The sequence below is a fragment of the Salvelinus sp. IW2-2015 genome, linkage group LG15 (genome assembly GCF_002910315.2).
Source record: "Salvelinus sp. IW2-2015 linkage group LG15, ASM291031v2, whole genome shotgun sequence".
Taxonomy (NCBI): Eukaryota; Metazoa; Chordata; class Actinopteri; order Salmoniformes; family Salmonidae; genus Salvelinus; species Salvelinus sp. IW2-2015.
Window position 1 is genome coordinate 45,297,439 of NC_036855.1, and position 25,062 is coordinate 45,322,500.

The 25,062-nt window shown below is 41.2% G+C and overlaps 2 protein-coding genes, 1 long non-coding RNA gene and 1 pseudogene across 3 annotated transcripts; 1 reads left to right on the plus strand and 3 right to left on the minus strand.

Annotated features, from left to right (window-relative positions):
• Positions 1-7,826: 7,826 nt before the first annotated feature.
• On the minus strand, positions 7,827-11,067 carry LOC111974387 (MARVEL domain-containing protein 2-like; annotated as a pseudogene).
• A 4,690-nt stretch (positions 11,068-15,757) lies between these two features.
• LOC111973760 (RNA-binding protein 25-like) lies at positions 15,758-18,070 on the minus strand. The gene is made up of 3 exons (XM_070447174.1): positions 17,077-18,070; positions 15,985-16,492; positions 15,758-15,842 (listed from the first exon to the last, which is right to left on the minus strand). The coding sequence occupies exons 1-3, from the start codon at positions 17,741-17,743 to the stop codon at positions 15,818-15,820; spliced, it is 1,200 nt and encodes a 399-aa protein (XP_070303275.1). The 5' UTR covers positions 17,744-18,070; the 3' UTR covers positions 15,758-15,817.
• Positions 15,785-21,776, plus strand: LOC139028826 (uncharacterized). The gene is made up of 3 exons (XR_011481049.1): positions 15,785-15,862; positions 16,006-16,292; positions 21,691-21,776. It is a non-coding gene; the product is annotated as an uncharacterized lncRNA (long non-coding RNA).
• Positions 19,846-21,754, minus strand: LOC139028825 (RNA-binding protein 25-like). The gene is made up of 2 exons (XM_070447175.1): positions 21,672-21,754; positions 19,846-21,376 (listed from the first exon to the last, which is right to left on the minus strand). The coding sequence occupies exons 1-2, from the start codon at positions 21,752-21,754 to the stop codon at positions 20,521-20,523; spliced, it is 939 nt and encodes a 312-aa protein (XP_070303276.1). The 3' UTR covers positions 19,846-20,520.
• Positions 21,777-25,062: the final 3,286 nt, after the last annotated feature.

Sequence of the window (25,062 nt, forward strand, 5' to 3'; positions counted from 1 at the left end):
TTTTCAATCTCTATCCAACAATGTTACCAACTCACCAAGCTTCTCAACACATAGAACCCCCCCCCCCGACAATGCTCTGCGGACAACCGCAATACAATACACTAGGTATATTCTCTGATTCTAATGCTATGATTGGATGGACAACATGTCAGTTCATACTGAAAAAGCTTTGATTGGTTGGAGGTCGTTCTCCGGAAGTGGTCATAATTACCGTGTAGGTCAATGGAATGGGGTGAGGCCTATGAGCCTCCTAGGTTTTGTATTGAAGTCAATGTACCCAGAGGAGGACAGAAGATAGCTGTCCTCCAGCTACACAATGGTGCTACCCCAGAGAGTGAAGTTACTATAGACCTTCATTGCAAAACAGTGTGTTTTAATCAATTATTTGGTGACATATGAATATATTTAGTATAGTTTTATCTACAAAGGATAACTTTTTAAGTGTTTCACAATTTTGTTGTTCATAACATTTCACTGAGGGGGATGGTCCACTGAATAACATAGTAAAACCTACGTAACTATTATGTTAGTTACATAGTAATAGGAGCAACTTAATGTAAAGTGTTACCAGTAAATCAGCTTTCAGTTTTTTTGTGCTTTTCATGTGGAATGATCTTAGTCTTTAAAGCTGGTGGATTTGGTGCCTCTAGGGCTTGCGCAAAAAACTGATAGCAGATTTACTTAAAACACTTTACTTTAAGCTCATGTTAGAGGGCCTTTTTACTGAAGTATGTATTTGTTTCTTATGATTGTGTGTTTTGCTCTTTGTGTTTTGTGTTTGCTTTTCAAGTATTGTGTAATTGATGTATATATAGATATGTATTGTGTAATTGTTGTTTATGGTGCTTATTGATGTATTGGATAGGTCGTCATTGTAAATAAGAATTTGTTCCAAGTGCCAAATAAAGTAACAGGGTTGACGATTTGTTCTTAAATCACCCATAAATCCCATTGAGACAGGGGGAATGGAAGCTTGTTGTGTGCAGCAGGAAGTGGCATTGAAAGCAAGCTTCACTAAAACATCTTTCTTGTTGAAAAATGTCTATCCTGTCTATCTACAGGTAACAGAGTTGACATGTTATGCTCGACCCGCTCAGTTTTCCACCACAAAACACCAGAAAATGGGCAAAAAGAGTATAACCAGATCACCTGATTTTACTCTATGATTTGACTATTAGATGTTCAATGTTTGTATTGAAATAAATATTTTAAAAAGGAATAGTTTCACCATATTAATACGAGAGTTCAGTTCACAACAGGCTTGACCATAAAATGAGGGTCAGACTTAAATTAATCACATGAAATAAATAATTATCTTCAGGAATTACTTTGTCAAGCAACAAAATAACTAGGGCTTTACAATGATGGTGAAACTTAGAGACATTTTGGGGATTAAGTGGGTTAAAATCTTCCTAGAAGTGACACAGGGTTGGCAGAAGGACATGTCAAAATGCTGAATATTGAATTCTCCATCTGGACTATATTAAAGGGCACTTCATTTAATTTAACAGGAGTTTAAAATTCAATATTGGTCCACAATTTCTACTTAAAATATCAAAAGGAACTCATTTCGTGGAATGACCCTACAACCACTTAGAGAAAGAAAGTTGTGGTAGAGATTTATCAGATGAAAACTGAATCAGATGAGCAGCATGTAACTGGAGAGCTTGACATCGAAATACACTGAAGTGAGTTTTGTCAGATGAGGCAAATATTGGAGGGTTCAGGCTTACCACTAAACCAGGCTTATTTACCACTTACTTCTACAGATCCTACTGAGTAATTCCAACCCCACTTTTACTTTTTACTTTTATATATTTTTCTCTCAAAGCCAATATGTAATTTATAGGCCTATAGTGTGTTGCATTGCAGTGAATGGAATGGGTGGAGTAGAATGTGTCACTGGGTATTTAGACCTAAGTCCTCCATGAAATAACACCGTATATAGATTCTACAGACACTACTGAGTATTCCCAACACCACATTTACATCAGAACATTGAATAGTTCTCTCTATAAGCCAATATATAGTTTATAGGCTTCCAGTGTTTTATTGGGACCAATGGAATGGGTGCAGTGGAAAGTGTTGCTGGGTATTTAGACCTCAAGTCCCCTATGAAATAGAACCATATATAGACTCTAGTGCTAGATCAGTAGGGTCTGTCAAATATTATGCTCTTAACTTTCCTTTACTTCAGATCCAACCATTTCTCAATATACTATTATTATTTATCTTACAAAAAGTAGTAATTATCTTTAGTTTAGATTTCCCCCCATGTAGTTATAATTTTGTAACAGCATTTTCGTATATCGTTTTGTCGCAGACTTTTATTTTGAAGGCAAAATCGGAAAACCAGAAGTCTTAATGCTGCAGCAGGGGCGCCAATGTTGCCGTCGTGACGCTAATCCAGACTGATTTGCAAAAGCACAAAGGCTTCTTCTGACATGGGGAGCTGACGAATCGTTGCCTGCTATTTTCCGTTAGTGCTAAATGGAATGTTTGGGACGTCCCAAGGATCTCTTTTAGACTTTACCATTTTCCTCCGGAGTACCGGAGGGTACAGTTTAGAAGTTCCGTTTTCCTCTTCAAGATAGTTTTCTTTTAGTTTGAGTTTATTTACCATTATCAGTGACAATTGCATGCGTTCAAATAGTGAAATCTATGTAAACAAGTCATTGTTATGACAAACTTCACTTTCAACAAAAATGACGGACCATATTCAATCAAACCGGTAGGTGGCATTCAGGTGTATAACATTTAAATTATAATCGATATAGTTACACACAATACACTGTTGCATCCAGCACCAATTCTACTTTTTCTGTTATGTTAGTTTCCCTCTGTGCAGCCTAGGTTTTGGTTGGGATAGCCTGAGAGGATTTAAATAGATCAGCTTGTAAATGGGTCTAAATATGTGCAAAAAATGTAGTCTTTTGATGATGTCATTTGTTTTATTTAAAAAAGTTTTTATTTATGATAATTGATATATATTGATATCATCATATATCATGATCATAAAGTACATTCAGTCTGGTTTTAGACAATCCTATTCTACCGAAACGTGTTAACTATACTTGACAGATTTATCAAGCAAGAAATTGACAAGGACAACTTCTGTGGTATGGTCATGCTTGACCTACAAAATAATTTGATACTGTGAACCATATATATTTTATTGTAGGCCTACCAACTGAACGCAATTGGTTTTTGCACCAACTCCTTATTATGGGTGACGTCATACCTAACTGATAGGGTCCAAAGGGTGGATGTGGGCGGGAAACTGTCTGATGCAAAGGAGATAAACTGTGGTGTCCCCCAGGGGAGCATTTTGGTGTCTTTGCTTTTTTTGCTCTACATAAATTACATGGATTCTGCCTGTTCATGCCCTCTGTTCCAGTATGTGAATGATTCTGCCCTCTTGGTATCATATAAGAATAAGGAGACCATTGAAAAGGCATCCTGAGTGACGCAGTGGTCTAAGACACTGCATTGCAGTGCTAGAGGCGTCATTACAGACCCGGGTTCGATCCAGGGCTGTATCACAACCAGCCGTGATCGGGAGTCCCATAGGGCGGCCCACAATTGGCTCAGCGTCATCCGGCTTAGGGGAGGGTTTGGCCGTGGTATGCCTTCATTGCAAATAAGAATTTGTTCGTAACTGACTTTCCTAGTTAAATAAAAATATATAAATGAAAAAGACCCTAAGCAGTGAACTGACTAAAGTCAGTAAGTGGTTAACCGATAACAAACTGTCTCTGCATTTAGGCAAGACAGAATCTATCCTGTTTGGTTAAAAACACAAAGTGAGAAACTCTTACAACTTCAGTTAAGTGTAGTAGTGTGGCAGTGAAGGAAAAACACTCTGTTACATACTTGGGATGTGAACTGGACCAACACATGACAGGTCAGCTCATGGCTCTGAATGTCATTGGGAAGGTTCACTCCAGGACAAAGTTCCTGGCAAGGGTAACCAAGTTCATGGATACAGAGACTATGAGGACCCTGGAAACATTTTGATGTAGTGCTGCAATGACTATGCTTGCATCTCATGGTTCAGGGGTAAATCTGAAATACAAACTTCAAACGGGCCCAAAACAAACTAATGAGAATTATACTCAAGCTCAGCCCTAGGATGGACATTTGTCCAAATCACTGAACTGGCTTCCAGTTGATCACGGGTAGTGCAGATCAAACTGTTGATGGTTTTAAAGTTATACATGACCCTGCCTCCAGTTACCTGTCTGGTTATTTTAATTTCGTTAGAGACCCTCATAGGCATCACACCAGAGTGTTGCCAATATCAGACCGCTGCTCTATAGGAGCCTGGCTGGAAAAAGCTCTCACTGGTGCAGAGGAATGGAATGGTGCACCTAGGGCTGTGGCGGTCATGACATTTTGTCAGCCAGTGATTGTCAAGCAAATAACTGCCGGTCTCACAGTCATTGACAGTTAATTAACACAAACATATTTAGCATCTCCTGGTTTCCACGCATAGCCTGCAAGCCAATGATGCAGACCTTTGGAACATCTACATTTTAAAAAGTCGAATAAATCCATGTAATATAGCCTATAGTACACCATCACAATAAATCCATTATTTATTTTAGACAGGTCTAAAAAAAACATGATATGAAGAAAATGTAGTCTATTTCAGAAGAACAGAATAGCATACACTAAGTCCTTATGTTAGGCCCTGATCTGGCTATATGCTTAATTTAGAGATACTCATGCAACTTTAGTTGTGATACAAACGGCTATATGTTTAGATTTTTAATACATTCTAAGGCTGCATGATGCGACTCTAATGATGATTAAAAAAAAAATTGCATTAAAAGCATGAGCTTTGCTTTGTTATTTGCGCAGGCTGCACACATTTCATTCACGTCTCTCATTCACACTTGATAATTACAGTGGGGCAAAAAAGTATTTAGTCAGCCACCAATTGTGCAAGTTTTCCCACTTAAAAAGATGAGAGAGGCCTGTAATTTTCATCATAGGTACACTTCAACTATGACAGACAAAATGAGGAAAAAAAATGTCTGCCATAGTTGAAGTGTACCTATGATGAAAATTACAGGCCTCTCTCATCTTTTTAAGTGGAAGAACTTGCACAATTGGTGGCTGACTAAATACTTTTTTGCCCCACTGTATATATTGTTATTTTGTGGTGTTTTCATATAAGCCCTTTTGGGTTTCCAACCTCATCTGCACAACATTTTTACCAGTTTTTTAAAATTTGTGCTGTTTTGTCTTTCACTTGTTTTCTTTGGTGCGAATAAATACAACCGAAAAAATGATAGTGAGGTGTCCATGACAGCACCTATGTTTTTGCCGTGGGGGGAGGCGGTGACTGTGGCCTCCTCAATGGTCAAACATATTTTTACATTCACATTTTACATTTTAGTCATTTAGCGGACGCTCTTATCCAGAGCGACTTCCAGTTAGTGCATTCATCTTAAGATAGCTAGTTGGGACAACTACATATCACAGGCAAAGAAAATGGGGGGGGGGGGGGGGGGGGGGGGGGGGAGGGGGGGGGGGGGGGGTTTGAGGAGGAGGATTATTTAAGATACTGTTTGAAGAGGTAGTGTTTTAGATGTTTTCAGAAGATGGGCAGAAACTCTGCTGTCCTAGCTTCAGGGGGAAGCTGGTTCCACCATTGGGGTGCCAGGACAGAGAAGAGCTTGGACTGTGCTGAGTGGGAGCTGCCCTCCCGTAGGGGTGGGAGGGCCAAGAGACCTGAGGTGGCAGAATGGAGTTCTCGGGTGGGGTGTAGGATTTGAGAATAGACTGAAGGTATGGAGGGGCAGTTCCTCTTGCTGTTTCGTAGGTAAGCACCATGGTCTTGTAGGGATGCGAGTACAGCAACTGCACCGCCCCAAACCGCAGGGCTCTCCAGAGGGTGGTACGGCCTGGCCAACGCATCACCGGGAGCACACTGCCTGCCCTCTAGGACACCTACAGCATCCGCTGTCACAGGAAGGCCAAATGATCATCAAGGTCATCAACCACCCGAGCCACAGCCTGTTCACCCCATAATCATCCAGAAGGCAAGGTCAGTACAGGAACATCGAAGCTGGGACATAGAAGCTGTTTCAGTCTCTCTATCTCAAGGCCATCAGACTGTTAAACAACCATCACTAGCCGGCTACCACCCGGCTACTCAACCCTGCACCTTAGAGGTGCAGTACCAGTCAAAGGTTTGGACACACCTACTCATTCCAGAGTTATTATTATTTATTTTTTTACTATTTTCTACATTGTAGAATAATGGTGAAGACATCAACACTATGAAATGACACATATGGAATCATGTAGTAACCAAAAGAAGTGCTAAACAAATCAATGTATTTTACCCTTGGCATTCTCTCAACCAGATTCACCTGGAATGCTTTTCCAACAATCTTGAAGGAGTTCCCACATATGCTGAGCACTTGTTGGCTGCTTTTTCTTCACCCTGCAGTCCAACTCATCCCATACTTATTGGAAATCACAAACTGTTTTTCAAATGGACATGGCATCCAATGAATAAATGAATGAGGCGATGGGCGAACGCTCTGGAGGGACGCTGGCCTCCTGATTGCTCATTGCTAACAGGGAAGTTATTCAAAAGCCTCCAAATAACCTATAATTCCGTTAAAACCTCCCAGGAAAACTTTCAGGGAACAATAGTAAAATGTTCTCAGAACCTCCATGCAACCTAAATTTACATTTCCAGAACAGGTAAAAATGTCACTTCCGTTCTCAGATGGTTTGAAAAATATATGTTTTACCAGTCAGAAAACGTATGGCTTTTTTCCCAGAACCAATGGGAAACCAAAAATGCTACATTCCTACAACTTCCAAGGAACCAAATGTGCTAGCTGGGTATCCATTTTTGTAAAAATGTTTTGAAATTGGGATCCTTTGCTCCGGATAACGGAATTTTCTAAACATGGAAATAAATATAATGAAAATTCCAAAAATATATATTTGACCTTAAATGTAATTTTCTAGCTCAAATGTACTGAACAAAAATATAAATGCAACATGCAACAATTTATGAATTCATATAAGCAAATCAGTCAGTTTAAATAAATTCATTAGGCCCTAATCTATGGATTTCACATGACTGGGCAGGGGTGCAGCCATGGGTGGGCCTCGGATGGCATAGGCCCACCCACTTGGGAGCCAGGCCCAGGCCCAGCCAATCAGAATTAGTTTTCCCCCACAACAGGGTGAAGTTTATTGAAGTTAGAAATACTCCTCAGTTTCATCAGCTGTCCGGGTAGCTGGTCTCAGACGATCCCACAGGTGAAGAAGCCGGATGTGGAAGTCCTGGGCTGGCGTGGTTACACGTGGTCTGCGGTTGTGAGGCCGGTTAGACGTACTACCAAATTATCTAAAATTACATTGGAGGCAGCTTATGGTAGAAAAATGAACAATTCAATTTTGTTGGACCATTTTGCATTCTCGTTCTCATTGTTGTGATAAGAGAAAGCACGTGCATGCTCGCACACGGAAAAGTATCGCTCGAGTACAACAAAATTGAATATAATGTTGTGGATAAAGTTAGGAATTATACAATTTAATATGTAAAACATCTAAAGACCCGCGTCACTATACTGAGAGCTTTGCAGTTTCTAAAAGGACATATTTAGGTGTTTTTGGAGCCTTTGTTAATTTTTATCCATGGCCTGTATACTGCAGAATGAGCAATGACGAAGTCTTGCTGGTGCGGTAAGTTTTTCAAAACCAAGTGAAATTTTGTCTGGATACATCTATATGATGCCATTTACATAAAAAATAGAGATAGTAAAAAAATGGAACGACTCCTTTAACATGTGTTAAACGAATCCATCGTTCCAGTCCATGACCTTGTTGTATTCGCTGATCTTGTGTTTTATGTGGGACAGTTTGTTCTTCAGGTACTCGCAACGCTCCCTATTCTCCAGGAATGTGGGGTCCTGACAACAGGAACGGGAGAATGAGTGACATCCTTACTTTTGTGGACTGTCTCCCAACTCTCCATTTTGCTGTCTGCCACACACCAACACACGCACAAACACCCTCCTAAGACATCAGTGGGAAAAAGTCCCATATCATGTCTTGCAGTTTCATGTGGTAAAAGCTGCATTTGATCTTTGATCGAGCGACTTTCCTAGTCTGTGATGTTTGTGTGTGTGTAGATGGGACAGAGATTTTGCTTAAAACCAACAGGAAGTCTGAGGAATGAGTGGAGAGAAGAAGAGCTTTTACCTACTATCAGTCTGTCGCACATCATTGGTATGGCTGAAAGGGAAACTATGTGGAACTCCCATCCTACACAAACTGGTTCTACAGTACCACTTCTAATGGGGATCTTACACAAACATATTCTATAACAAAACCTATTTTAACAGATCATTATTGAAGCTCTGGAGGTGTAGCGTGTCCAGTTCCTATACACATTTCTCAAATCCAGCAGATTTAAAAACCCTTACCACGTTCTTCCTCTGGTACTCCAGTACTACGGTATTCATGCGTTCCTTCTCCTGAAAGATAGAAAACATATTTTAACTTTGAACGAGTCATTGCTAAAAAGCACTATGATGGGCATTAGGCTATGTTACGGTAGCTTTGTGTTTGTTAATATGATCGGTGTGTGTGTGTGTGGATTTGAAATGTGTGTGTGTGAGCACATGTGAGAGATGTGTGCATGTGACAGGCGAGTGTGTGTGTGTGTGTGTGACATGCTTGTGTGTGTGTCTCTCTCTTTGTCTCGGCCCTCCAGCCAACTGGTACTGAGGAGGCAGGTTCCTCATCAGTTCGTCCATCTTGTCGAACCTCTTGGCCATGGCCTGGACCTCAGCATGCAGCTCCTTGTACTCGGAATACTGGTCTTTGAACACAGCCTTGTACTGGTCCCTCTCCTCCTCCGTACGGATGGTCGGGTACTCTGTTGACACAGGAAATAGGAAGTAACGGTCGTCAACAACAATGGGTGCATTTCAATAGCCTCAAATGGCTTCTTTGTCCCTTATACACTCATCCGCACATTTACGTAGTAGGGGTGCAGTGTAGGCTTTTATGTAGAAACTAATTTCTACCTCCTGGGCAGAGAGAGAGAAAGAAAAACAGTAGGACTGTGGCTGTGACCCTGGTGGGCTGGAGTTCTGCAACATATAACCATAGATAGATAATAGTTTAGTGAGAAGCAGAGGGTCACAGTCAGCTACCCTTTAGTACTAAAGATCCATACATTTATTTATGCAGGGAAGTTCCATTGAGACCGAAGAATATTTTTCCAAAGGAGCCCTTCACAAAAATGCATAAAATACTTAGTACATAAGGAACCAGAGATACAAATGACAACAAACAAATGCAGGAGCATGATATATATATATATTATATATAATATATATATATATATATATATATATATATATATATAATATACATATATATATATATATGTCCAACACCTCTGGGATCGTCTGGAGGGTGGGGAGAGAGGTCTGCTCTGAGGCCCTGGATCTGCCCAGCTGTGGAAGGATGGGGAAGGGAGGTATGGTTACTGTGTTGTCAGCAGGGTTGGGGTCTATTCCATTTAATTCAGAAAGTAAACCAAATCATTCCAATTCTTATTGAAAAGCTTCAAAGAGTTGGAATTTCAGAGTACTTCCTGAGTTGACTGGAAATGGAATTGACTCTAACCTTCATTTTCATTATGCATGATCAGTTTAATGGAATGAAGAGTGACATTTCCCCTTGGGGATTATAATATTTTCTACTACTGTACTAAGTGACTTCACCTTGTCAGGGAAAATCCACTGGTTTTCATCTTAGAACAAAAAAGACAAATGGGACAGGGTGAGGCAAAGGATGTCATATAACACAAGAATTGTGTGTATCCCATCCCGCCCTCACTACCTGTGCCAGCCCATCCCACCTCAGCCCTGCCTTGTGACGCCACAGCTTCAGACACACGGCGGCGCCCACAAAATAGATCAACATGTTAACAAACAGGAAGATAATGGCGGCGGTCTGGCCGGCCTCTGAGAAGCAAAACGCCCCGTTAACACCATTATTGAAGACGGGGTAGTTACATAGCCCACCTCTGGTCGTGTCCCTGACGTAGACTACCCCTGCTGCCATGTAGAGCACCCCCAAGGTCAAGTTAATCACACACTTAGTCAGTGGCCACCAGGACGAGTCTAGGAGGATGGTACATGGTCATCCCCAGGACCACTAGAACGAAGGGGGACTTAGGCCCAGTGTAGCTAACCGATCCACTGCCCCCGAAGGCTGCCACGCCACCCGCTAAACCCCCGAACATCAGTGGCTGGGAGTAGCCAAACATGTTGAACCACTCGTTGTCCTTGTGCACGTAGGCGCACGCCCAGGCAAAGACGGCAGCACCCAGTAAGAGCTCCACACAGCCCAGGATGCGCAGTAACCCCGCCCAGGATTTCATATAGGCATAGCGCTGGTGGTATTCCTCCACCCGCTCGCTGTAGGTCATGACCGAGCGGAAGATGTGATCCGAGATGGTCTCGAAGGCTTCGGCTCCTAGCAACATGGCGTCACGTTCTTTTTTTTTTTTTTTGCTGCCCCTTGAGCCTCTGTATGGGTCCAGGTAAGAGCCGGGGAGAGAGGGAAAGGGGGGAGGGGAGCAGGGGACACCTCTAGTGGTTCCTGATTTGAGGTAATCTTTTTCCGTCACAGGCGGGGAGGGAGGCGGGGGTAAGGAGAAGGGCTGCTGCTACCGCGGATACTGTTGCCGCGGAATAAGTTATTGACGAAGTCGGGAATGAATCGGTGGACGGGTTTGATGTCCATGGCCATGCTGACGTTGTCCAGGAATTTTGAGGCGCCATCGCTAGGGGGGTAGAAGTCAAGGCCCATGGGAGGCTGGTCCGGGAGGGGAGGAGGGGGCAGGGGTTCAGAGCTCACAGCCAGGTCTGCCCCCCTGAGGCCCCCAAGAGGTTGTGAAGGAGGAGGTGGGCCCTGGTCCCTCCATAAGGAGCACACAGGGACCTGGTCATAGTGAGGTTCTGCATCTCAGACCAGGTCGAAGCGGCCGGAAGAGTCACCTCCAGCAGACATGGGGACTCACTGATCTCTGCCCTAGTACAGACAAACACACAAAGAGAGGCTGCTATTAGAACATGCTGGTATAAATATATTACCAAAAGATGAGCCATTAGGTTCACCCCATCAGCACTAGCAGCATGGAATGTGATACCCCATTTGAACTTGTAAGCCAGACATGTAGGACTACAGCAATGACAATTGGTCCCTTTTCTTTGAGAATACCTTTTTCCTTGATGACAATATTAGTAGTTGTGTGTGTGTACAGTAGTTGCATGCAAACTACCTTGAATTATGTATGTTTGAATGCTTGAGATTCCTGGGTGTTGAACGTAGAGACCATGGCAAGAGAACAATAGGCCTACCAGATAAGCTGCTAACACACAGATCACACAAATAACCAACACGTCTCTAATTCACCCAAACCTCATGTGGAATTGAGATTCACTGATTTATTCTTGTTTCTGATCCATATACTCCCAGTCGATGTGCACGTAAATAAGGAATTCCCTCGACCACTCCCACAAATTGGGGGAAACTAACATTCTTTGCCATTCATCCCCATTGTAAAAGAGCCAACTTCTTTGTCGATTTTATTTAATTTTTTTTGTTATACAGAAATAACAAAACATGCCGAAAAGTTGTTGTTCAATGTACATGTAACCAGGTCAAAAATCCTGACCTACGGATCGCAATGCTTCCACAAAGGGAAATAGAGCCTGCGAGAAGAGACATGTGGCTTCAAGCTATTCAACGTGGGAAATGTAGGGACCCTGTTTCCAAATAGGCTTTGCGTGTAAGTACAGGAAGGTACTTAATTGTTACCAATAAATGATTTGATATTGAGATGAAAAATGGCTGCATTGGACCTTTAACTCACGCAAAGTCAATCTGGATCATGGACCATACACAGCCAGTGGAGGTCAGTATGGTATCATCGACTAAAGCTGGAGGCTGCAAGGAAACTTCAGGTGACAGGCCGACACCATGACAAATGGATGGAAAGTAGCACAGTCCTGTGGCTTTACGGAAAACCTAACAATCACCAGTTGATCGTAAATACATTTATCTTCTTTATTATGTGGTTTCGCCATCATTCCTTGTACAGTATAAAGCTTTAGCCATACAAAACTACCACTGTCTACTGTTACAACCTGTGAGTATTTCATGGAAATATTTTAGCTGTATGAGGCCAAACATGACTGTGTATCACTATCAATGTTTACAATAAATTATGGATGTATCAGAAGATTATACATCTTCAAAATAACATATGAAACAAAAACACATTTCACAAAAGACAACAGCTTAAGAGGGTGTGGACGTACAGTTTAAGTCGGAAGTTTACATACACCTTAGCCAAATACATTTAAACTCAGTTTTTCATAATTCCTGACATTTAATCCTCGTAAAAATTCCCTGTTTTAGGTCAATTAGGATCACCACTTTATTTTAAGAATGTTAACCTTTCTGAACCACCCATCCCGGATCTGGGATAATTGTCATCAGCAACGCTGAATAGCATAGCGCCACAGTCAAATAATATTACTAGAAAATATTCATATTCATGAGTGCAATATTGCAAAACACAGCTTAGCCTTTTGTTAATCCACCTGTCGTCTCAGATTTTGAAATGATGCTTTACAGCGAAAGCAATACAAGCGTTTGTGTAAGTTTATCGATCGAAGTACACTTAGCATCAGGTAACTTGGTCACGGAAATCAGAAAAACAATCAAATTAATTGTTTACCTTTGATGATCTTCAGATGTTTTCACTCACGCGACTCCCAGTTAGACAACAAATGTTCCTTTTGTACCATAAAGATATTTTTATATCCAAATACCTCCGTTCGTTTCGCGTGTTATGCTGAGAAATCCACAGGAAAAGGCGTTCACGACAACGCAGACAAAAATTCCAGATAATATCCATAATGTCCACACAAACATGTAAAACGTTTTTTATAATCAATCCTCAGGTTGTTTTTCAAATATCTATTCGATAATATATCAACCGGGACTGTTGGTTCTTCACTAGGACCGGGAGTAACAATGGCCGCCTTTCTCTGTTGCGCACAACTCACTCTGAGAGCCCCCACCTATCCACTTACGCAATGTGGTCGTTCATGCTAATTTTTCAAAATATCTGGTTGATATCCCTTTAAATGGGTAATAGGGATGCATAAGAACAGAGAGGTTTCAAAAACAGAGGCACTTCCTGATTGGATTTTCCTCAGGTTTTAGCCTGCAATATCAGTTCTGTTTAACTCACAGACAAAATTTTGACAGTTTTGGAAACTTTAGAGTGTTTTCTATCCTAATTATATGCATATTCTAGTTTCAGGGGCTGAGAAATAGGCAGTTTCAAATGGGTACGTTTTTTAGCCAAAAACGAAAATACTGCCCCCTAGCCTTAAGAAGTTGTTTTAGGACTATGAAAATGGACAAAAGGATTAGCCTATGGATTATGAAAACAACAAAAATAAATGGGAAAATGGAAGAGGAGAAATGACTAGAGACAGTGTTGTTTAACTCACTGACCATGACCCATGAGTTCTTCTTACCTTTGTTTAGTAGAAAAGTCTCCCTCTCTAAACTTTATTGGTTGTTCCATAGACCGGTCACTCTTCATGGACAGACAGCTGGGTACAGGGGAGGCTGGTCTCTCCTGCTTGATTGGGCTTCAACACAACAGAGACAAACATTACATCTCTCATCTACTCTGAGCTCAGATGGGGAAACATAAGAGTTTCATTCCAAAATGCTATATATTCATTTTCAGAAATGTTGGTGAATTATCTCATATTGTTTAAAGAAATGATTAAACCACTACAAGGCTTTATAAAGACTTCTAGAGTGGGTAATTTCCACATTAAATGCACATTTGCTGGTATTTTCCTGCCGTGACGAACAGGGTCAAATTAACATGGCATCTGTAAGTGCATTCATCTTTAGATATCTAGGTGAGACAACCACATATCACAGTCAAATATACAGGATACAAACATTCCATTCCAGCTAAACAATGGATATATAGCGTTTTGCAAAAAAAACACATTTTCATACACATCGAAAATCTAGAACAGTTATATAGAATGTACCCTTAACTTAATCACTATCATCAGCCGATTTAGAATATTACATTTATATATACATTTTTTAATTGAACCTTTATTTAACTAGGCAAGTCAGTTTTGAGCCCCACGTTTTTAGCAAAAAAACATTTTGCAATTATGTTGCTTGTTTTGCCTCATATTCTGGCATTAATATGTGTCACATATCAGTTTGCAACCAATTAAGAAAAAAAAGTAATTGAGTTAATAAAGCGTCATACAGACATGGTATCTTTTTGCTTTCTTAAGTAAGGCAGCTCCAACATGCAGGTGTTTCAGCCTTTCTCAGTGCTTTCTGTGGTGGTGGGGCAGCCAGCGGAAAATACGGAGAGTAGGGGTTGGTAATGTTCTCTAGTTGCGCCGTGATTGGTTCAGTGTTCTGTCACTCAAGGGGACACTACGTCACCTCAAAATCTATGAGGAGAGCTCGAAAATTCAAGCCCCTTGGGTGCTGCCATAGAGTTACATTAGAAGTGCCCATCCAATAATGCTCAAGGTCATTGGCCACAGATAAAATGACATCAAATCAGGTTATATTTACCGTAGCTTTGATTGGACKGATCATGTCAACATCATATTTTCTAAATCTTAGCTACCAAGCTAGGAGTCATCATCATGAATCCAGTCAACAATCTACTGGCAAATCCTTTCCAATCCTTGTCATAYGAAGRGAAATTATGAAGAGAAATTATAGATAAAATGTATCGGTGCTCATCAACCATTGGACATMAACATTACACAACAAGTTGGAAATCGCAAATTCAACGAGTGGTTTGGAAGGAATCAGTGGCTAACTACAAGCTTAGCAAAGCAATCACTAGCCTGCAATTCAGCATAACTCCTGCCGCCTTCAAAACAACTGGAAACTCGGAACTGGGAAATCTTAGACTTCAGTGAGTTCAAGACAACTGGGAACTCCGACTGGGAAAACAAATTTTGAACGGTCATCCAACTCGGAATTCCAAGTCACATATTGTATCAAACTGATGGAATGTTAGGTGTCTCATTGAAAGTCTAACATCTACCATGACTACTGGATGTTTCAAATTCTTATAAGCAACAAAACAATCAACACCGTAACAACAATATTGCTTTTTTAATAAATGCTTTTATTAAAGCGTAAAACTTTGCTAACAAAAATGACCTCATCAAACATCACTGGCCTGACTTGAGCAGCTCTGTCCGGGGATGGAGCCAGCAACTTAGCTGCTACCGGTCCGGTCCAGGCTACCTGCAGACCTCCTCCCAGACCTCCTTTTCAGCACCTCCCCTTAACAGGTGAGGTGGTGGAAATGATCAGAGTTGCGTTCAACTTGAATAAAGATGAGAAACTCTGGTTTGTGGAGCCACTGGTCTGAGGGGAGGACTTCTGTTTAAACCATGTCCATTTGGGGATATTTTCTAGGACWGTAGAGGTGGTGAGCAGAGATGAATTTAAYTAGGATAAAGATGAGAAYCTCTGYTCTGGGGAGGAGGGTCACTGACCTTCGATGGTTTGTTGCCTGATAAAGAGGATACTTGCTGGCTTGAGGAGACGATAATGTTTTGTGGAGGAAATGTGGCTTGATGACTTAAAGAGGAGGAGGAATTATTGGGCGACACTTTTAATGACCAACGTAAMCTCAGTGGAACTGTGGCTTCWTCGAGTTCCAGCTCTAGGCAGACAGCACGTCAGGAATGCTGTAAGACATCAGAGAYAGGTAAGTATCTATATATTTACATGTGTGTTGCATGTACACTAAACCCTCACATTTGGATAATAGAAGTGACAACATATATATTAACAGTGTAAAACATGAATAGATGTTTAAACATTCTTTACCCCATCTTAATTCTCTTCCAGATGCCTGGCCTTTTCTTTTTCTTTGAGGTTAGCTCTGATGTTTCAACCTCTTCTGGAGCTTCTAGCTGCTGGCTGTCTGGCCCCCCCTGTTGGTTCTCTGGCCACTCCTGCTGGTTCTCTGAACTCCCCTCCTGGTTCTCTGCCCATGCCTGTTGCCTCCTTGGCCTTTCCTGGTGGTCATCTCCAGATCCAGTGGGCTGTGTTGTCTCCAGATAATCGTGGCTGTGTTGGGTGGTTAGACACCGGGTGTTGATTTGAGCATCAGCCTCCAGATTCATCTGCTCCAGGTAATGTCCCTTCATCTTCCCCCTCTCCTCCTTCAGTTTCTGATGAGTTTGTTTTTTAAGCAGGGACTGCTCTCTCCACTGCTTATTAAAATCCTCCATCTTCTTCCTTCTCTTCTCAGCCTTCAGCAGCTCCTTCCTCTTCTCCCTCTCTCTCTCTGCCCGTGTCATGGTGGCTGTTAGCCTTGTGTGTCCAGGGATGGCTGGTAGGGGAGAAGAAGTAGAGTTCACATTCAACTTAGGGATCTGGTAGCAACTTAAATGTAATGGGCACAGGGAATGAAGAATAGAAAACACAATTGGATCTCAATGATTCTTTACTCTTTTCAGTTGAGCAAGGCATGGAATTTGTCAATAAAGTGCAATAATTCCCATCCCGAATTGACCTGACCCTAAGTTTAACATGAGTCCCGAATGGCACCTATTCTTTGTATAGTGCCAGGGCATATGTGATCGCTTAGGGCCGCATRGCCACTAGTAGCCCCCGGATCCCTCCAAAACACRTTTTTKTGTGTGTTTTTTAGGAAMTCTTTCTGGGTCTCTACTTAGTCTTGAGAGTTAGACTAGTAGATGACACAAKGTACCATTTAAAMAYRTGGTTGTTACATCAGYAGTATTTTTCTTGTTATGTCAGTCAGTCACTCAATTAGCCATGTYAGCTAACAWWTTCTTTAGACAGTAGTTTTATATTGAAACAATGATGCAACATGGTGACTGGTGTRGAACWTATGTGTGTAGAGGAGACTAAAGAGGATGATGTCATAAGCAGAGGGAAAACAGGTCTTACCTTTGTGGACGATCTTATAGCCCTCCTCAGCTTCTCTCTGATACGTTCTCTCGATCTTTTTGATGTTCCTCTTCTCCCACTTCTTATTTAGCCAGCCCACAGCTCTCCTTCGGATACTTTTATCAGGTGGGAGAATGTTCTCCTTGTCTTCTTCCTTTTCCTCCTCCTCCTCTAAGTCACCCCTCTTGTTTTTTTCAAGGATCTCCCTTCTTTCCTCTTCCGCCATCTCCTCTCTTCTGTTTGCCTCTATTATCTCTCTCTCTCTGATTAAAGCTAAATGGCCTTTAACGGCTCTCTTTCTCTCCTCCTCTCTCTCTTCCTCTCTCTGCCTCTCCTCCTCTCTTAGTCTGAACATTTCTTTCTGTCTAGCAATTTCAATCTCTCGGTTTTTATCCTGCTCCTCTTGTTGTCTTGCCCTCTCCTGTTTTCTTTCCATCTCCAGCCGTCTTTCCTCCTTCTCCCTCCTGATTTGTTGTCCTCTTTCTATGTGTTCTCGTTCCCCCTTCAACACTTCAAACCTTCTCTCTTTACGTCTATTGAAGACTTCCCGTGCTTTTGCTTTAACATTAACTACTACATGTTTCTTCATGCTTACTTCCTTTCCTCTCTCTTCTCTTTCCCTGTACTCTTCCTCTGCTTCCTTAATCACTTCCTGCATTTCTTCCATCTCTCTCTCCTGTTCTATCTCCAGTTCATTCTGTCCTTCAATTTCCCCCAAAATATTTTTCTGCCCCCTTTTCTTCTGTCTTCTCCCTCTCTCTCATAATCATCTTTTCTTTCTCCATCTCTTTCTGTTGCTGATCTTTAATTCCACTCTCTCTGATCTCATTGTCTTTCTCCCTTTCTTCTCTTTCTCCATTTGTTTTGTCTCTCCTCTTGTTGTTGTCCTCTGTGTATCTCTTCTATCTCTCTCTGTCTCTTGTTCTCCTTCTCTCTTCCTCCTTCTCCATGTCAATTTGCTTCTGTTTCATATATCTTCTTCTTCTTGATTCTCTCAAACTTCTCTTTCTCTCCTCTTGTTGTTGTGTCTTTTCTTTCTCTCCCATCTCTCTCTGTCCTCTTCTCTCTTCTTCTCTTCCATCTCTATTTGCTTCTGTTTACATTTTTTCTTCATTCTTCTTTCAATCTCTCTCTGTCTCTCTTGTTCGCTTTCCATATTTTTTTGTCTCTTCTCCATCTCTTTCTTTTTTCTCTCTGTCTCTCTTCTTCTCGTTCTTCCTCTTCCATCTCTATTTTGTTCTGTTTACATTTTCTTCTTCATCTCTCTTTCAATCTCTCTCTGTCTCTCTTCTTCTCTTTCCATATTTTTTCTGTCTCTTCTCCATTCTCTTCCTTTTGACCTCTCTCTGTCTCTTTTCTCCTTTCTCTTCTCCTTCTTCCTCTCTATTGCTTCTGTTTACATATTTCTTCTTCATCTCTCTTTCAATCTCTCTCTGTTCTCTTCTTCTCTTTCCATATTTTTCTGTTCTTTCTCCATTCTCTTCCTTTTGATCTCTCTCTGTCTCTCTTTCTCCCTCTCTCTTCTTTCTTCTCTTCCATCTCTATTTGCTTCTGTTTACATATTTCTTCTTCATGCTCTCTTCAATCTCTCTCTGTCTCTCTTCTTCTCTTTCTTCCTCTTCCTTCTCTATTTGCTTCTTGTTTACATATTTCTTCTTTCATGCTTCTCTCTCAATCTCTCTCTGTCTCTCTTCTTCTCTTTCTTCCTCTTTCTTCTCTATTTGCTTCTGTTTACATCTTTCTTCTTCATGCTTCTTCAATCTCTCTCTGTCTCTTTTCTCTCCTCTCTCGTTCTTCTCTCTTCCATCTCTATGTCTTCTGTTTACATTTTCTTCTTCATTCTCTTTCAATCTCTCTCTGTCTCTCTTCTTCTCTTTCCATATTTTTCTGTCTCTTCTCCATTCTCTTCCTTTGATCTCTCTCTGTCTCTCTTTCTCCTCTCTCTTTCTTCCTCTTCCATCTCTATTTGCTTCTGTTTACATCTTTCTTCTTCATGCTCTCTTTCAATCTCTCTCTGTCTCCTTCTTCTCTTTCATATTTTTGTCTCTTCTCCATTCTCTTCTTTTGATCTTCTCTCTGTCTCTCTTTTCTCCTCTCTCTTCTTCCTCTTCCATCTCTATGTGCTTCTGTTTGCGTCTCTCCTCTTCTCTTCTCTCTCCATCTCCTTCTTCTTCTCATCTTCTTGTTGTCTCTGTTTTGGTATTTCTCCATTCTCTTTCTTTCTACCTCTTTCTGTTTGTTGTTCTCACCCTCCATCTTCTCCTCCATGTCCATTTGGTTCTGTTTCCATTTATATTTGTCTGTTTCCATATTTTCACATTCTTTCAGCTGTTCCTTGATTTCTTGAAGACTTCCTCCAAATCAGACTTCTTTTGTCATTGATGAGGGCTGTCTCCATCTCCTCTCTCTCCACTCTATTTTTCTCTCCTCTTCACTTCGTCTCCAATCAATTTCTCTGTCTCTGTCTCTATCAAATGTTCTCTCTGGTTCAGTCTCGTCTTTCAATCTATCTCTTTTTCCATTCTCGCAACCTCTCTGTCTAACACTAGTACATTTTGGTTAACCTGTTTCACTCTCTCATTCTGTCTTCTATATGCCTCTTTCGCTCTTTCAAATTTGATTTTGTATTGAATCTCTTTTGTTGTCATATCTTCTTTCAGTCTCTCAACCTCTCTCTCTAACTCTTTCACCTTTTCGTTAACCAGTTTGACTTTCTCATTCTCTGCAATATGCATGTCTCTTTCTCTTTCAAATATGATTTCCTTTTCAGTCTCTTTCAATCTCTCAATCTCTCGTTCTAACACTTTTATCGTTTCTTCTGCCTGTTTCACTTTCTTCTTCATTTCTTGTGTTTCCAATTCTGCTTTTCTCTCCCTTTCCATCTCCCTTTCTTTCTCCTTTTCCCTCTCTCTTTCTGTCTCAATAGGTTTGTTGTTCCAGGCCAGTCTTGGTCGCTGATCCTCCATGACTTTCTGCCATAGCCTCAATCTCTCTATCTCTTGCTTAAATTTAAAAGGTTAAATTWGTGATAATCTATGACCAAGACATACTTTCAAAGCATTTGCAGAGAATGATACATACAAATACAACTTAGACCTAGGTAATTGAATCAAACACTGGACAACATCAATAGCAGGGTCATTTTGATCAATTCATCTGGACAATTCATTGTCAATTAATGTAATGACATGGTTTGAAAAAATTATGAGACATTTTATGGAATCAATTATGTCCAAAATGTGTACCAATACAAACACACAACTAGCTTGCCCATTCAGTTAGGGGTTTGAGAAATTCCCGTTGCAATTGAATGTTGCCTCTGATGTTTATGCTTGTAGAAATTACTCCTACAAATGATGTTTCACTAATGCAATTATTTACAACATGCACAGATACAGTTATCAACAACAACAACAGTAATGATGTTAATAAGGAAGTGGATATTCAACCGGCAGAAGAAAGGCGTAGGGGTTGAGATAAATGAAGGTTAGGTTTAGGACCTAGGGTTGGGTTATGGTAAAGGTTWGGTATAGTTTCAGTGAGGTTAAGKTAAGGGTTAACGTTTAGGAAAGGCATAAAAGTTAACATTGGGTTRGCATACAGCTGTCTGCCGCCATTCATTTTCAGCCGGGTGAATATACACTGCCTTTTAATAATAACAATGACATGTCTTACGTGGGCCAGGTGTAGGTCCACCATCAGCAGCTCCAGCAGTTGTTTGAGTCTGTTGATCTCCTGCATTTTTCTCTGGTTCACCTCCCATTCTGTGGCTCTCTCTGCCTCCCTCTGTCTCTCTGCTTCCCTCTTTCTCTCTGCTTCCCTCTTTCTCTCTGCCTCCCTGTGGCTCTCTGCCTCCCTCTGTCTCTCTGCTTCCCTCTTTCTCTCTGCTTCCCTCTTTCTCTCTGCCTCCCTGTGGCTCTCTGCCTCCCTGTGGCTCTCTGCCTCCCTGTGGCTCTCTGCCTCCCTGTGGCTCTCTGCCTCCCTCAGTCTCAGGATCTCAGCCTTCCACTCTTTCATAATACCCCTTTCTACTCTTCTTCTCCTCCTTTCATCTTTCAAAAGGGCTCTGAGATGGTCTGTCTCAGACTGTAGTTGTTCAATCATCTCGTCCTTCTCCGTTTCACCATTCCTCTTCTTCTTTTCCTCCTCCCAGAGGCACACTTGAAGTCTGTCCATCTCCTTCTTCTGATTTCGGATCKTTCGATCCTTCCCCCTCAACTCAAGCATGTGGGCTTCCTTCTCTGTACAGGTCTTCTTCTCTTCCCTCAGGAACTGAACCTCCATCTCTGCCTGCTTGTAGCTGGGAGCGAAGGAATGTCAACACATTATTTAGGAAGTGAACTCAGACAATTTATTACAATATTACAATAATAATTAAACTTCTGATCAATTAAACTGCCTTTAATCACACAACTCACTCAACTGTGACTTACAGTACGTGAATGTGATGAGTTGACTGTCCATGATGGCCAGAGGTGGGTAATGTGTAGCTCTGGTCCAGGGCGTTAAGTACAGCTTGCAGACACAGAGCCTTCCTTCAGCAAGCCGCACATAATGCCCTGGACCAGAGCTAGGTTATGTGATGAATGACTTACAGACTGTTCCACATGATAGGAGGGGGTAAGAAGACAGTCCCAGTAGGAGACGGAGATCGTCCAGAAGAAGAAGAGGTGTCCATCTCCTCAGAGACTGCAGGAAAGGTCTACAAGTTTCATTTCTGGAAAATAAAGAGATGCCTTCTTTCAGCAACAATGTGTGTTTCTATGTTTCGGTCACTAGATGGTGCCATTGTACAGAACATTTACTCACCAGGTCAGTGAATTCAGAAACAGCCTTCAGACAACAGTACTCAAGCTCTAGCCTACAACCCATCATGCATCAGCACGACTAATATAATAATACCTCATCACAACTTCATAATCACAGTACACCTGGATTGTGTTCACAAAGTGTTTCAGGGTAGGAGTGCTGATCTAGGATCAGGTCCCCTCCTGTCAATCAAAACGTATTCAGTTTGATTTAAAAGACAAAACTGAATATTGATCAGCACTCCTTCTATGAGACTTTGTGATAAGGAGCCTATGTGAAAGAACCTTTCTGGCATATGCTGGCTAGACAGTACACAGACAGACAGATAAATCAGCAAGACAAACTGACAGAAGAGTAAATACAGATGGAGTGATTGATAGCAACAGAAAAAAACGAATCAATAATTAATAATTTGTATTTTATAAGGCTAAAAAATATTTCAAATACATTAACGTTCACCTTCAATGTGTTATTTTACCATGACAGAATTATAGGTTAAGTAGCCTAGCGGATGGTTAATGTATTGTACACTTTTGTAAATATTTGACTCACCTCAAATCWCACTTGTCAAAGCGCAGTTTTAGTGTGGAACCGAATAACATCTTCGGCATTAACTTTCTCTGTTCTGGAACTGTATTGTTGCGTCATTTGGAACGCTTGAGCGTCATAATCCGTTCACCGCGCCTGCTTGATTGACAGCTAGGGGTTCTCCTGTGCRTCAGTGTCCAAAAGTCGATATGGTTTAGCTACTCATAATTGATCAAGACATTTATAACTATTTTCACTTTTATTTCGTGTATTTTTGCCTAAGGTTATTTGGTAGTCTATGTTGTGTGATTTGTCTTTGTATGGGCCAAAAGTTCAATTAAATACAAACAGCAACCATAGCCTGCAAACATTTCCCACACAAATACAAATGTGGGTGTTGAGTGAGAACACAAGATAATAACAGAACAGCCATAACTGTACAAACAAACATACAATCACAACTCTGTTGCACCTGTCCAGGTCGAACTGTTCAGTATGTCACCATCACCAACTGCTGGACTACACCTGTTCCCCGGGGTACAAGAATCCAGTTGATCCGTTTTCAATTGACCACCGTTACCTCAAGAACCGCCTATTCCAATGAATTATAACCTCTTATTAGTTGGTCCCTGTGACAGTCAAATCCCAACGCCCTAACCGCCTGCCTGTTGAGTGTGCCTGATGATTGTGGTGCTCTCTTTGGATCTAATCTCTCCGCTGTAGTAGTGATGGGATTTCTGAGTCTTTTCGGTGATCCGGAACATTTGGCTCCGTTCAAGTAAAAGAGCGGGTTCATTTGGCTCATAAACGGATCTTCCTTCAAAATGCTTAGAATCAATCTAGAACAATGAAAAAAATGCAAATATTCAATGTAAAAGCCAAAAGGTAGGCTTCCATTAAGTCAGATCGTGAAATGCGCTTTAAAAAAAGAAGAACTCGTTTTTAAGCATAAAATAAATCCTCGTGGACCAGATTGACCCGCTCTCCCCACTATTTATTGTTTCTGCAGTGAGGATTTACCCCCTTTAGATAATGATGTTGTAATGTATCTACAGAAAAACGTTGTTCTGAGCTCAACAAGCTGTAGTAGCAGTATGCAAATCAGAGAGACAGATGAATGGCTCTTTCACCGATGCAATTCGGTTCCCGAGGTTCAACAAAAAGATCCGTTCAATAAGAGCTGTTCGTTCGTGAACGACACATCACCACACTGTAGTTCTCCACCATTGCGTATCGTGAGCTGGAGGAGCGTTCGTCCAACTTCTCATCCAAGTAAATGGCAGCGGCGCATCATCCATCCGCTGAACTCCCAAGGGACTGGGAGGATAGTTCACGATGCAACAAGCGTTTGGGGAGTACATTCGTTGTTGAAAGAAAGTTCAGACGCCATTGAAACGCAATGACTGTTTTTAAATTCTTGAGGGACTCTTGCTCCAGGGAAAATCTCAGCAGCGATGTCTCTGCTGTGCGTCAGAGGTGAGATCTTTTCCTTCTTCACTATGCTTATTATACTGTACATATCTGTCACATTAATGACATTGCACTCAGGAAAGTTGTCTGTAGGCTATTGGGGAGATGTGCATAGATTTGAGTTGTCACGTTCAGTCAAAACATGCCTGGGATGTGAGAAGGAGCTTTTCTATAACACATGTAGATACATGTTGTCTTTATATGTAGATTATATTTTGGTTTTATATTTCATATTGATGGATGATTAGGCCTATGACTTTTGATTCACTTTGGCTACCTTGCACCATATTCCTTTCTTGCTATATCTTACACTTTATGCTCTTGTGCAGATCTTCTCTCTAAACAATATTCATGAATAGTTTGATTGTTGAGTAAACTACACTGTGTTATCTTCTCAGTCTGTACTGTACGTCCCTGGAAGACACTCCAGATTTCACCTAGATCCAGTCCACTTTGTGCCACTCGTCAACTAATCACAAAACCTCTGATTAGTGAATCAGTTGCTGGTGGTGGAATACATGATAGAACTGGTTAGGGGAGGACAGGTTGAGAAGGAAAGACTAAATGAGCTTTTCTGACCAACTCCCATTGCAGCCCGTCTGGCCAAAATCTTGAAACTGACTCTAACCTAAACATTAACAAAAACCAAATCCTTCAATGTCGTCTCCATGCATGGGTGTGATTCAGACTGTAGTTTCCCTGTGTGTCCAGTAAACTCCTATCATCATGGGTGTGATTCAGACTGTAGTTTCTCCCTGTGATGTCAGTAAATCCCTCTCATCATGGGTGTGATTCAGCCTGAAGCTGAAGGCCAGAAGCAACCAACCCGACCACTTTATTACTAGTGTGGGATGGATAGCATCTCTAGAGATGTAAAAGGACCAGGAGACCAATGTGATGTTCATAGGAGCATGTGTAATTGGGTCAAAGGAAATCTAAGAGTGTATATTTTGGGAAATGTATTCTAGATCCATTTTTCAACAAGTGAAGACTTTGATTTCTGGATCAACAGATGGAAAAGGGATCTTAGAAAACATCACCAGAAAAAGTCTTAAAACGTAAGATATTAAGATATTTTCACATTTGTCTTTTTGAGGAGGGAGGATAATGAAAGTTCACAGAAGTACAAATAATGGTAGAGCTAACAATTAGTTCTAGTGATTTTTTCTGATGTTTATT